General features: G+C 37.6%; 2 protein-coding genes and 1 long non-coding RNA gene across 3 annotated transcripts; 1 reads left to right on the top strand and 2 right to left on the bottom strand.

Moving 5' to 3' along the window:
- Positions 1-1155: 1155 nt before the first annotated feature.
- Positions 1156-13812, bottom strand: LOC113673072 (N-acetyltransferase 8B). Its single transcript, XM_027189427.2, has 3 exons — positions 13714-13812; positions 3997-4124; positions 1156-1967 (listed from the first exon to the last, which is right to left on the bottom strand). Exons 2-3 carry the CDS (start codon positions 4020-4022, stop codon positions 1265-1267), a joined length of 729 nt encoding a protein of 242 aa, XP_027045228.2. The 5' UTR covers positions 4023-4124; positions 13714-13812; the 3' UTR covers positions 1156-1264.
- Positions 9137-11186, bottom strand: LOC113673088 (N-acetyltransferase 8-like). Its single transcript, XM_089202027.1, has one exon. The coding sequence runs from the start codon at positions 11184-11186 to the stop codon at positions 10467-10469; it is 720 nt and encodes a 239-aa protein (XP_089058153.1). The 3' UTR covers positions 9137-10466.
- LOC149053426 (uncharacterized) lies at positions 12276-14307 on the top strand. The gene is made up of 3 exons (XR_016185325.1): positions 12276-12533; positions 12631-12733; positions 13096-14307. It is a non-coding gene; the product is annotated as an uncharacterized LOC149053426 (long non-coding RNA).
- The last annotated feature ends 34 nt before the right edge of the window (positions 14308-14341 follow it).

Genomic DNA, 14341 nt, shown 5'->3' with positions numbered 1-14341 from the left:
TTTTTCCACGTCCTTCTTGCGGTAGACGTCGAGGTTAGCTTAGGGTTCCCAGCAAGAGACATAATCCTAAATTGAATGACTGTATCTATATGACGGGATCCATCTTGTATTGACGGTCAAAAGAAAAACTTAGAGCCTTTGTACATACAGAAAAACATGGGATATTAAAGCTTTAAATAAGTTGTTTAAGGTTATGTAGGATCACAGATGTATTTCAAATGTACCGTGAGGTGTAATAAAGAGGAGAGAGTAAATGAAGAGTTTTTAATGACGAAGGCTGATTTCGATGAACTGCACGTTTCCCCCGAAGCTGAAAAACGACTGTAAGTTACCGTAAGAGGGTTGTTCACGCGTTTTATCTCTTCCACGAGACACAAATTTGGCACTGATTTATTCAAATACGCCATTAAAAGATGATAGCATGACCTTTGAAATGGTCAGATGTTCAAGGCAGAAGTTGTTTGTTGCACGTTCCGTAATGTAGTTGTCCACGTGTTCTCTCATGTGCCAGAGACGCCAGGTCATCAGGGTGGGTCTGTTTTCTTCAAAGCCACCGCTACAAGTTAACATCACGACCTTTGAAATGATAAAATGTTCAAGGCAACAGTTGATTGCCCTGGCATTCTTTTTTTGGTCGTGATCACTTAAACGGGAGTCTTAGGGGCCTTCCGGTCCGTGGATTTGATAATATTCTAAAATTCGTTACAAATAAGAGTATACTCTTGGTTCCAAAATAAAAAAATTGAAAAAATTGAAAAAAAATTGAAAAAAAAAACTACTAGTGGTATGACTGCTTTGTCAATACAACCCAACAAAGTTCGACACAGCATTGTTACATAAGTCCTATGTCCAACAATTTCAAGTGATTTAGAGATCTTCCCTGACGACGGGTCAAAAGAGATAAATTCTAGGAACTGGAAACCTAATAACCACAAGTGCGCTTAGGGCAAGAGGTTTTGAAACTAAAGTGTAAGAGTTCTGTGCAGGTCAAAGGTGCAAACTCTCATTACCAGTGACGATATATTACGAAATACTACAATAGTAGAACAAAAACCATTCACCAACACTACAAAACTGAGTGCACCAACACTACACAACTGAGTGCACTGTATTAGAAAAACTTTTTATGCGTTCGCAATTAATGGATTACCCAAAGCCTTTAAACTATTTATTAGTTTGACTTAGACAAATGAAACACAATGCTCCTTTCCAGGAACAAAAGGAACAAATTATTAGACGAGCCTTAAATATTACACAGTAAATTTTACAACTCCAGCTCAAAGTCATACAATCGAAGGTTTGTAGGAAGTAGCTGAGGAAACGGACGGACATTCACAAGTTGAAAGCCGTGCTTCTTATAGAACCGATGAGCATCTTTATGCGCACTGGTCGTATCCAAGAAAATTCTATCATAATGGTGAATTCTTGCGTAGTGCACTGCCCTCTCGAGCAGTTTCGTTGCAACACCCTTCCCCCTGTATTCAGAAGAAACATACATTCCTTTTAACTCGGCAATCTTGAGTTTATAGCTCTCCTTTTCAAAAAGTCCAATCATACCAACAATTTTGTCACGCCACACAGCCACCCAAAAGTGACTACCGCTTTGGATCATGTAAGAGTTCTTGATGTTTTTTACATCTTCCTCCAAGCATCTATTTATGAATTTCCAGCCTTGGTTAAGGGCATTAAGGTAAAATAATAACATAGTAATGAGAACAATTCCAAGATATATGCAGATAGGGTAAAAGGACCATGAAAAAGCCAGGGAGAGGAGTGTGAAGACACTCTCGACCCCAACGTATGCGCAATATCTTGGCAAATCCATCCGCAAAGCGTCTTTTATCCATGTCTCACAGCATTTCGTGAAGATTTCTTGGCAGATTTGCTGGTCGAAACTCTTAAAAGAGCGTATATTAACATCGTCTACAACTGATTGATCTCCAATTTGGTTTTCTCCGGGTGTAATCCTAAGATGACAAATTAAATTTATTTGCAAAGGTAGGCTTAGTATATTAAAGAACCAAATGCAAGTTATGGTAACAGTTATCACTTCGACTGTGAATTTATGAAAATCATATATGTGAACTGCGGATAAAGACGTAAATATGAAAGCGATCTTCGCAGTAATAATGTTCACTACTTGAGCAGTAGTGAAAATAAGGCGTGAAAAAAATTTAGGCCTGTACGCGAATTGAACCAATGACCTTTGCGATACTGGTGAAGTGCTCTACCAGGGAGTTGATCACTATGTTGGTTCCGAAAAAACCCGTGAAGTAATTCATCACTTCACGGGATATCCCGTACAGCCCTAAATTTTTTTCAGGCCTTATTTTCTCTACTGCTCAAGTAATGTACATTACTACGAAGATCGGTTTCAGTTAATTTTAAGTTATCACTTTTTCGGCTTTTGTCTCAATTAAAATTCAAACCGATTTTAGCCACCATTAAAAGGCGACCAGTAGTTACAAGGGAAATTTTATTTGTAAGGATGAAGCAAAATCCTCGTCACATAAAATAATCAAATATCTATTGACAATTATGAAAAAAACGCAATGAGAAAATGGCAAGTTGTGAGGTATATAAACTGCTTGGGTCAGCGTTATGGAATTTCCATGATAACTTACTCCTCAGCTCAGCAGCTATAAATCTGTAGTTTTTAGCACCACAACAACTAAAGTCAGCGATCCCATTTTCAAATTGAATTTAACTGATCAAACATCTGTTTACGACCAAAAATTGTATAATTTAACGTCAAAGGTCACACACTTCAGAGGGAGTGACCACGAATCTTTTACTGAGGACAAAATTTTTTTGTTGCCAAACATAGTGCTAAAATAGGTCTATCCTTTAATGGTATGTTTGTCGACAAAAAATATTGCCCATCGGAGATATTTGCAATCAAGAAAACCTTAATTTTTCTTGTTTCGAATAGTTGCGTGACACAGTAAATACGGCTTTAAATTAACAGAAGTTAAATTACCCCAACTTTCGAGTTAAATTGACAAAATAAGATTAAAATCCTTCTCGTTCTGTAAGGATAAGAGAGATTCGTTAGAAGTGCATTTCCTGGCTGATTAATTCTTGAATTACTTAGTGACTTTCATAAATCAATTGATGAGAATTGATTAAGCATATTACGTTATCGAACGTAAATAAAGTCTCCCTACATTTGATACTGTAATTTGCTCCTTTTTTCGGAATTTAAAGTGAAGGGATCCAGGGTCTAACTGAGAATTGCTCCACCCTAGCAAAAACAGATTTGATAACAAGCTAAAGATGATTCCACCGGTAGCTTTATAAAAAGTCCGTGGTTTCAAGCAAAATTTGCATATAGTAACGCCGTCCAATATCGATGTAGAGCAATGATAGTATTATGATATTTTTTTGCCAGTGCCTTACTTTAGTAACTTCGAGGGAAAAAAAATTTCGTATGCTTAATCTTTGAAGGTGCATGTCACATTTATTACGCAATTCATGTGGCAGCCAGTCAAAAACACCTCATTTCAATTTGCAAACGTGTATAGATTAGCTTTCTTAAAATTCGAGGAAGTGTTGCAGCTTCCTTTAAAATCATTTTGAAATCTATCATTACAGTGTAACTTCGCGAGAGACCAAATTAGACTGTAATTAGGTGGCTTCGGTTTTTCGATATCATGAAATTATTACGGTGAATCGTTTAAGACATATTCAACTGTCCACCATTTTTACTTCAATCGTAACTCCTTAGTACAAGTTGCACACCCACTTAGACTTGATTATCAATTGATATTTTGGCCGGGAAATAACAAAGGGAGTCAAAATATTAGAATAGGAACCTTGATCTACCATTTGAAAATAGAGTAATTCAAATTTATATGTTCGAGATATCAAATTAAACAAGTCCACATTGTGCGATGAACACAAGGAGTTCTGTGTCTTGACAATGTTCAATATCGTCGGGTAACTTCGCAGAATAAATGAATCACATTTCAGTAAATGTTATAAAATTCAACATACCTCCACGAAGCAACGTCATTGACCATTTTCCTAGAGCTCCTTCCCGATACGGTCGGCGATCCAAAACGACAGTCCGACCTCTCTGCGTTAACAGAGAGGAAAGTCAGTATTGTTCTCCGGTTACGTGACTGTTGACAATGAATTCACATAATCAGCCGCTGGATGTGTAAGCTCGCAGGATTTTTTTTTTTTTTAATTTTAGTGGGGGAGGGGGGAAGGGAGGGGGAGAACTCTTGTAGGTGGAAAAGGTAAGCATTCTAACGAAATTGCAGCTTTTAATCCATTTATCAAATAAAATGAAGTTCAAAATATTAAAAACTTAAGGATTCTTGTTTTCGCGTTGTTACGCAGTCTGTGCCATTATTGTCACACAACCTTGTCACGCATGGTGTCGATATGCCTAAATTGTTTCTTTTGTTTTTTGTTTTGTTTTGTTTTTTAATATATGAGAACCTTTTTAATAAGAACGTTTTAGCCGAGATAAACCACTATTTTAAAAACATGCTAAGAGCTTAGTTAAGAACGACTATTCTGCCCATATTTTACTTTTGTGAGAAGTATAAATAATGGTAAATGAAATATAAAACTGTGATCTGACAAGAAAATAAACTCAAATACCTAGGGAAATTTTTGACATTGATTTATTGAAATACTAAACCACACAACTATAAGAACATATTAAGAACGTTTTCAGGCAAAAATCGCAATAAAGCATAAGAACGTTCAGCCTCAGTCCCAAAATTAGATGTTTACATAAAAATGCATATATATAAAAAATTATAATAATTAAAAAAATGATAACAACAGTAATAAAAAGAGTGTGTTCGAGCTCAGCTTTCCCGCAAGCCGAACATCAACCTTACATTATAATGCTCACAAATGCAACTACGTCGATGAACGGCGAAAAATAAATCAACCTTTAAATTCCAGGATTAAGTAGAGCTGCAGAATGCAAATCTTAAAGCGATTTAGAAATTTAGCATTAATCAGCAATTTTGCACACTCAGAGGATGGTATTGTTCTGCATGGAACATTTAAAATTTAAAGTTTTTAACGTAACAAGTTACTTCTTTTTCAAGTTTCTCTCGCTTTCTGCTGATTCAGTAAAACTCGACTGGAAAACTATCTGGTATTCTTGGACAAATTTTATTCAAAGAGACATTTCTGTGAAAAAAAGAAGAGTGCCTATTGACAAAAAGAGTTTTCAATGTCCCTCAATGAATAAGGTCGTTCACGCGTAACATAAAAGAACAAACACTGGTAAGACCACCTCCCCCTACACTTAAACAAAGTTCAGCACAGTCTTGTTCCATAGGCCCAAGCATCTAGTGAAGCGTCAAGTAAAGCGATCTGGTGATGTTCCCTAACGACAGGTCAAAAGGAATTAATTCTAAGCACTGGAACTCCTATAAACCTCAAGTGCTTTCCAGGCCAGAGGTTCCACTTTATCAACACAGGTGGAAGATAATAAAAACAGGCCGTTGCGACTCAGTAAAGGGTGACCACGACCACTCAATAAAGGTGACTGCTTAGTAGAGGTGAAAATTACAGTAATTGGGGAGAAACAAATTTTGGACTTTGATAACCGACACGCCTAACACAGGGTGAACGCTCAATACAGGTTCGACTGTGTTAGTTTGACTTAATCAAAGAGGAAATAATGCATTTTACAATTTAACCTTTTCGTTTTTTCCTTTAATTTTTTCTTTAATTCTCTCTCTCTCTCTCTTCCTTTCTTGCGATGCAAGAGCAACCTACGGCAATGCAATATGACCCAATGCCTGACAATTTCTCAAGATTGAGACGAGCTTCAATATCACATTTTAAATTTTACAACTCTGGCTTAAACTCGCAGATTTGCAGGTATAAAATATATTGAAATATCAATAAAAAAAATCAATAAAAGCCTTCCTTCTGTTACGTCTTTGTTTCTTTTGGTTTGTTTGTTTTGTTTTTTTGTTTTTTTGTTTTTTGTTATTGTTTCTTTTTTCAGCTTTTCTGGTTTGTTTGTTTGTTTGTTAATTTTTTTACGGGCTCAAGCGGTGCGCATGGGAAGGATAAATCCAGGTTGCAAAGGTAAACAAAGACGACACATTTCTCGACCATTTCCTTTATAAAACTTTATTACCCATGGAATGTGTTTCATCGCTCGTACATGCATCTTATGCTGCATCAGTAGGCCCTACAATTTTCGAAACGAAAAAGCACTGGTTAAAGAAAGGGGGAATTCGTACACTTACATAGAAAAGGCAGATAATGTATCGAAACATCTGAAAATACACAGTTATGAAACATTCGTTATCGTGGCTTTTGAGGTGACTTTTGTATGAGGACCATTATTAAAAGGTTACGTGTTTTTTATTCCAACACGTTCGTTCCTTTTTCTTATGATACGTTCTCAGTCAGTTGCAGGAGCAGCGATGATACGAGATGATTTACACTGCGTAACTTGAAAACAGCTGTTCAGTGATAGTTCAAGCCATCAGAGCATTTCCTACGTAGCTGTTCCAATATGAGAAGCGTGGTTGTTATTCACATTATCTTCTTTCTGTTCTCAATTTCTAGAGTTCTCCGGAGAAATCCTCCTTGACTCCGGAGTATGAAATTCCTATGTCATCATGGCACTAGCCTCTTTTCCTAAGGCTTTATTCCTAGTTTGAAACTTTGTGTCTCACGAGACAAACCGCAAGGGAAATCCCCAGGACTATGACAAGCATGGCGAGTTCTAGAAGGACCTCCGGAGCCCCGTATAGTCTCTCAAGTCGAATTCGGCCTGTCGTAGAACGGATGTCAAATTGTCGTTCGAAGTCTTCGGTATTGGTTCGTGTTGTGCGATCTATGGCTACCGGCACGCTGTGCTTTAGACGAGTAGTGTCCATAACTACAGTTAGAATATCCTCGCTACTCTATCTCCTCTTCAAGTTCGGTTTTCAATCTTCTTGCTCCAGGATATGCGACTTTCTTAAGTATGTTACTCTTAGACCGCAAAGAGAGATCCACTTGCGTCAGTGCCCCGTGCCAGTGACGTGAAAATATGTAATCCCTCTCAAAAATGATCTTGTTTCTGGCGATCGCGTCTGGAGGTGCCAAGATACACGTTATTTTTGAATCGCTCCCCACTTACGACCGAAAAGGTCGGTGTAAGGTCAAGAGCAGTTATTTTCAACTAGGTGTTTCGGGAATTTTCGAGGAAGCAACACGCAAGCAATCGCCATGCACGCTAACATAAAGAAAGCCTCTCCCACGTTTTGTCAGTGTGAAAGGGTTCTTGCGTCGCTACACTTATCTCCATAACCCTGTTTTCAACATCAAAACGAGAAACACGAATTTTCTATGAGTGTATTTTCCTTCAACTGTAGATTGATCTTTCTTGGGTCCCAAGATTGCTTGACGTCATCATCACCATGGATACGACAAAGGTCTTGCAATACGGGAAGAAAGGAGGTTACGAACAGAAATGAGATTACACCGATGATTGGTGAGTGATGTGCATTTAAAAATAATAACGTAGCGATAACTTTGACACATGTTTCGCTGCACCTTCGATCAATCAATACTCATTGCAGAAATAATTCTCAACTACTTCGCAGGACAAACTTTTCCGCTGAAACTGAAGTTTTCTTTGGCAATGTTTCAAGAAGTTTGGGTTCTTGGTTTCCTTATTTGTCTAAAGGGATATAATTTAAGAGGTGAAGTGACTAGAAGACATAATGCTTTCCGGTCTCCCGCCGGAAAACCAAAATAGACACTAGCAGGTATTCATAGCTGTGATTACCCTAAGTTGCGAAATAATATCAAACTGTCCTATTAATCCTGACTTAGAGGTAAACCAATGCTTTTGTTGATGTGAAACTTGACGCAGGCGAAGCCTAAAAAAACCGAAAGATAAAGCTTGTTTATATCATGAAGGGAATGAATGATGAGCCGTAAATACATTCATTTCTTTAAGTGTGTTGCAAGACTTTCGTTACAGAGCTGTTGTGAACTTGTGATGACCTTCCTTCACAACCAGTCGCGGTTCTACTTAGGTGCATGAGCAAATGTAAACAAGTCTCACTGGGTTTCCTTACGCCGAGTAAATATTTTTCCCAAATTTTCATCAATGCAATAATCCTCCAGTCACCCCAATTCAACTCGTGTCTGATTGAACATATCCCAAAGGTATATGTGAAAATTACATGAAAGAAAGAATCGGTATTACTTCATTCCAAGACCGAAATGTAACAACTGACTCTAAAAATAATAAAGACCTAGATGAAATAAAAATTTGGCTCTACCTGTAACAAAATCGTGAGTGTGAAAACTGATTTGGACTATGACATATAATAAATTCGTGAAAGTTGACAACAATGAACATAAATGCATTAAGGTTAGACTAACGTCGTCAAGCAATGCTAAAAACTAGGCAAAATGACTCACAATTTCTAACAGCTAACAAGAACGAGAGTGATGCCTTTTTTGTTAAATTTCTATCGTTTCATGTAGCAGGTGCGTATCATTTACAAACTCACTTTTAATTCCTTTAATTTTGTTCTTACTTCTGTTTGAGCCGAAAATAATTCAAACTATATGTTTTGACTTCTTTCACGAAGACGGCCATGAACTTACACTGGTAGGAAGTTGACGCCACGTCAAAATCAGTCACATGAAAGTGAGTACTAGAGTAACAGATGGTGTGACAGACCACGTGGTCGTTGTCAAGTCCAGTGTGTTACTTCATGACGTGTCACTTACGTTATTAATGACGTCATTGTAACGTGACATCTTAATGTTGTCACACTTGAGTCATTTGAACGTTGTCGTCCTCTAGTCAGTTGATTGACCATGAATATGATCATTGACGTGACTGACAACGTGATAGATTACGTGACAGATCACGTGGTTGCATCGGTTAACGACGTGTTAATTGCGTTACTGTAATAATTATTGTAACATATACTTCCAAGCTTTGGAGTTTCAAGCCCAAGGTTACAACTGGGACTTAAAAACATTTGAGTCTGCAACTCCTAACCAATGGGTTGGTGTCACTGCAGCCTGTCGTAAGGGGCTGAGTTTAACAAGAGTTTTTCTGAAAATTCAGCTCTTCCTATTTCTCTCGTCACCTTCCCTCTCTACTTCCAAAACTCAAAACCAAGTACAATGCATTTCGAATTTGACTATTTATTTCCATCCTTTAAACTCTACTTTGCGCATAAAATGTATCATAAAAAAAGTAGGAAGTAATTACTAAGAACATTTCTTCTAACATTTCTCCATAACTACAAAGAAAGTTTTCGACATATCAACCCCCAACACCAGAAACATCTTTCTTTCGTAATTTTGATGCCATATTCTGTCTTATATTTACTAAAAAGTTCCCGAAAATTCCCTAGTCATTAAAAATAATAAAATTTTCCGCTTTGCAATGGACTCATAATAATTATGTAATCGCATTTTGTTAATACAATCCAGGTGCACACTAATATCGCACTTCTATACTTGCCACATATAAAAATGAAAACAAACCACTTATATTTAAACTAAGATAATAGTAAGGATTATGTATCCATCACCAGGAAGGTCTAGCTTTTATTTTAAGCCGGAAAAACAAAATCACCCAGCTTCGTCTCCACATGAATTGTCTCAATCCCCATAAAGCAGCTTAATCAATTATAGTATTTCATATTTTTTTCTTGGAGGGGGGAAGCATCGAAAACTGATTTCATACTCGACGTTTTGGAACAAACAGTTCAACAAGATCGCAAAACCTTAAAGGGGGCACTGATATGACAAGAAGGAACAAGGATGGAAGAAGATGAAGAATCTTCACGGGAATTATCTAGAGTTAATTGTTAGTTGAACGAGGTCAGGAATTTGTAAATCTCGCATACTGAGACTATGCAGTTTGGCTTCTTTTCTGTAGCTTGGCCAATGGCCAACAATACCTACTCTGTGTACTCACTTATCACAGCTTATTTGAAAGTACAGGAAATTTCGATCAAGTGGGAGAAATGAAATCCATTCTCAGTAACGACTGAGAATGCCGAATCTACGCCAAGAGAATGGAAGGCCTTCATGTTGTGGAAAGTAATGCGAGTAGAGGAGGTAAGGTAGCCCACCTTAATCTAAGTCTTTCACTTTTTGAAACGTAATAATAATATGAGTAAAATAATGCGAATGAATGCATGTTTTTACCACCTAACTCCAAATGCGAGACCACCACAATAGCTGAAGGAATATGTTTGAGTTTTAGATTTTATTACTGAGTTATGCGCTTTGAATTCAGGATGAGAAAATTGTCATATATCAATAAAAACACCATTTGCTTTAACAATTCGACGCTGCTGATAACTTAGATATGGTCAGAATTAATTAGCTTACCTCTCTGTTCTTTCATTAAGGAGTGTAGCAAGGACATTCACCTAAATATTGATGACAAGTTAAATCCAAATCCATAGTGGACAGTTTAGAGGAAGAAATAACAACCAGGGTCATAACTCGAGTTCAAAGCAATAGTGTTTCAGATCACTAAGAAGCTTTTTAGGATAAGGAATAGAGGTTCTGAGTTTGAAGCCGTATTTCTTGTACAGTCGAATGGCTGGTGTTTGTGCACTAGTGGTGGTAAGCACAAGCTTCTGAAATTGCTGATCCTTTGCGAATTTGATCAGTTCGTCGAGTAGTTTCTTAGCGATTCCCATTTTTCTACAGGCTGGTGATACAGACATCCTCTGAAGTTCTGCCACTCCTGGTTTGTGACTTTCCTTGTGAATAAGTCCAACCATTCCCACAACTTTACCATTCCACTCAGCCACCCACATGCGACAATTTTCACTAGACATGTAGCATCTATCGATGTCCTTCAGGTCCGTTGCCAAACAAGAATCGATGAAGTTCCAGCATTCCATATACAGCATTGAATACAACGAGGCCGCCAATACGACGCAAGCAATCATATAGAGGAGAAAAAAGCTTACGATCCACTTGATTGCGAGGGCAAGAACGAGAACAACGACGCTGCATGCCGATAGAATCCAGATATATTTCGGGAAAACAACGCGTGCTACTAGGCTGATCAACTGTTCCATTCCATGGGTAAAAATCTCTCGGCAGACGTGAAGGTCTGTGTTTTTGAATTTCCTAATCAGGACTTCATTACCACTTCTAGGTAAAGCGAAAGATTGCAGCTGTGCATTCATCTTACCAGTGAGCATAAGTTGGTGATGTCTATCAGTCTATTAAAGAGACAAGGTAAATTGGCTTAATCTTGAAATGAAATATTTTGTGCCATTTACTTACTTTGTATCAGTTTTTCTCGCTCCTAAGGCAGTTTATTTGTCAATTCACTCCATGCGATCAGTTGATAGCCGGCTTGCAATATAGCGGCTGGCGGAATTGAGCATGCAATCCTTCCGAAGGGTAAGCTGAGTGAAGGAAGTTGACGAGGACATCCATTGTTCAAAAAGTCTTCTAACAAGAGGGATTTCAGAATCGATCTTTCCACTTTAAATCTTAAATCAGTCCAGATTTAACTTCTTTACAATACATTACACAATTATTTGCCTGTGGAATCTGCAAAGCTTAGCTTAAAACCTTATAACTTCAGTTCACCCCCTATTGCGATGGCTGCCTTTAACTTGGTTACCGATCCACATACATTCAATGGTGAAGACAATAAATCATGTGGTTTTTTTTTCTCTCCATGGAAAACCTTTTCTCGTATGCTGATATGTATCCACAGAATATCATTAAGATCCAGTTGCCTTTCCACAAAATACTTCCAAGATATCCAAATGGAAACTACTCTAACGATGTTTCACCCCGCTGCTCTAGCAGTCTGTAAGAGTTGTGTGACTAAGCTCCAAATGTTTGAAAAATATATCTCAGCCAGAACTTTTCTTGCGCATAAATGTGCAAAAAACAGAGTTACGGTCAATAGTTTAGTCCTAAAATGATACACCAGATACACCAGAGACAAAAAGAATATACTGAAAAATGACTCACTTTCTACGTTGTCTTCAGCAAAAAAAAGCTTCCCTCTCTCGCCTCCTGTACCAAAATCAGCTAGCAGAGCAGAAGTTTACGTTAAAGTGAGCGTAAAGGAAATTAGTTTCGGATATCAGGTGATTCGATGAGGATTTTCTTGTTCTAAACTTGTACGTGCTGGTATTGTAATTGAATATAGGCTGGCAACAATTTACCTTTGATTGCCTAAAATAACTTCATGCCATTCATACTTTTATCAAGTATCAAAGAACTCAACATCGTAGAAACCTCCGCTAAAAGCATAGGAGCGGTTTACGTGCGCTATAACATGTCTTTCACACGGTGGTTTAATACCGTTTTAGTTGCTGAGCAACTAAAACATACGGGGTTTGAGTCTCTTAAATTAGATGACCTAAGTTAAGAGATTTCAGTCTCGATCTTCACTTATTTCAGTTGTTTGAATTACGGGTTTTGATAGAGCTCTGAAAAGCACAGAGAGTACAAACTCAATTATAATTACGTAATGAAAAATTTTCATAAATGCTAATCTCACAAGAAAAAATTGTGGACAACAGGTATGTGGATCTTTATTTTTATCATAATTTCGATCGTCATCGTTATCACTATCATTATTGGGGTTATTAGCATTCTTATTACTATTCTTGTTGTTAGACAGCAGTTGGTGAAAGTTAAAGTCGACCATCTACCTACTGGTAACGTTAGAGTAACTCCAACAGATGTTGCAGAGAACTTAGGAACATGGTTCGATGCGAACGTGAGTCTCACTACACATATTAATAAAACATGTAATGCAGCATTTTATTTTTTTACATAATTTAAGGTGCGTTACGGAATGTTAGTTCTGCATTAGTAATGGGAAGAATAGATTATTGTAATAGCCTTCTTTTTAGAGTGCCTGATGTTTATTTAAATAAGGTAAGCTGCAAAGAATTCAAAATACAGCAGCCAGGTAAGTTTGTATGTTATATAACACCAGTTTTACGTTCTTTGCACTGGTTGCCTGTTAAATGGAGAATTAATTTCAAAATTTTAGTTATTTCTTTTAAGGCTATAATTACTTTGATCCACTTTGTTTTCTAATTTCTCTTATATATTTTACCATTTTACATGAACAAGAAATGGAGATTGGAGAGAAGAAAACAACAACTACTAAATCTAAGGCAAAAGCAGACGAGTGAAAGATTCTTTCGTGACTAAGAACTCTGAGATCGTCGCGTCATTAGGGCATTAATATTAGGCCGCTGCTCTTGTTTATTGAGGCACGACATCCCAAAATATTTGAGACATTGATGAACACAGAAGCCTTTGGAGAAAGGTCATTTCGTGGACCACCTTCTCGCACTCTGGTCTGTTGCACGAGTGAATCATTGCCTATCATTGCCTGGGTCGTTGACGGACAGACAGACAGTTATCATTGGCAATTTCGTAACATGTATCCTTCTTTCATGCGATGGATTACGCTTAAACAAATGAACAGCCGTGGCATAACGTCACAAATTTGTACGATCCCGCTCCCGAAATTATGCCAGCTTTTTTCGCATATCAACCGCCGAGTTGATTTCCAAGGGAAATGGCAAAAGGTTGTTTTAACAAGCAACTTTGCTTTTCTTGTCAATGATAAAAGAAGCTGGAAATATTTTTGGCGTATGCAATAGATGTATGGCCTCTCTAACAACTCACGGCTTTACCACCTTTAAATTCCAGTTGAAAGCGGGCAAAACAACAAAATATTACCTCGCAATATCTGTTTTACATGTCTCCCCAAAGATTCTTGAAAAACACTTGGTCAGCTCTCGACTGCGTGGATTCCTTATGTAATAACAACTTCTGCATGATCTACAAACAGCCCTTTGATCAGGACATTCTACATATCGCAAGCTCCTCCCAAAAAGTTGTCTATTTAAGGTGTAGCCCCCTCGTTTGTTAAGTTAACTGGTTTAAATCTCATTTGTCTGAGAGAAAGCGATAGATCTCATTAGAGAAAACCATATCCGGACAATTGGCTGTGGAGCAAAGAATACTCTAAGAGTCAATTTTAGAACCTGTGCCTTTCCTTTTTTTTCTGGGTAACATGGCTTTCCAGGTTCATAGGTCAAGGGTGGAAGCGGCCGGGCTAAAGAACGAGGAATTAGATGTAAGCTCGGTATGAAGACATCGAGAAATACAATAGCACTTGCTTGCTTGTGTGCTTAATTACATGCTTGCTTAATTACTGACTCGCCACCACAAAAAAAAATCTATCAGATTTTCTATCCAATCACTTTTATACTGGCTGCGTAATAGCCATCGTTAAGGAAACAGAAAAAAAAAATAAACCAAGACATTCCCTAATCTGAGGTCGTCTTCGCATGCCATAGCGTTG

The sequence above is a fragment of the Pocillopora damicornis genome, chromosome 1 (assembly GCF_964200805.1).
Source record: "Pocillopora damicornis chromosome 1, jaPocDami1.2, whole genome shotgun sequence".
Lineage (NCBI taxonomy): Eukaryota > Metazoa > Cnidaria > Anthozoa > Scleractinia > Pocilloporidae > Pocillopora > Pocillopora damicornis.
The sequence above is the reverse complement of the archived record's forward strand: the minus strand, read 5'-3'. Positions and strand labels throughout refer to the sequence as shown.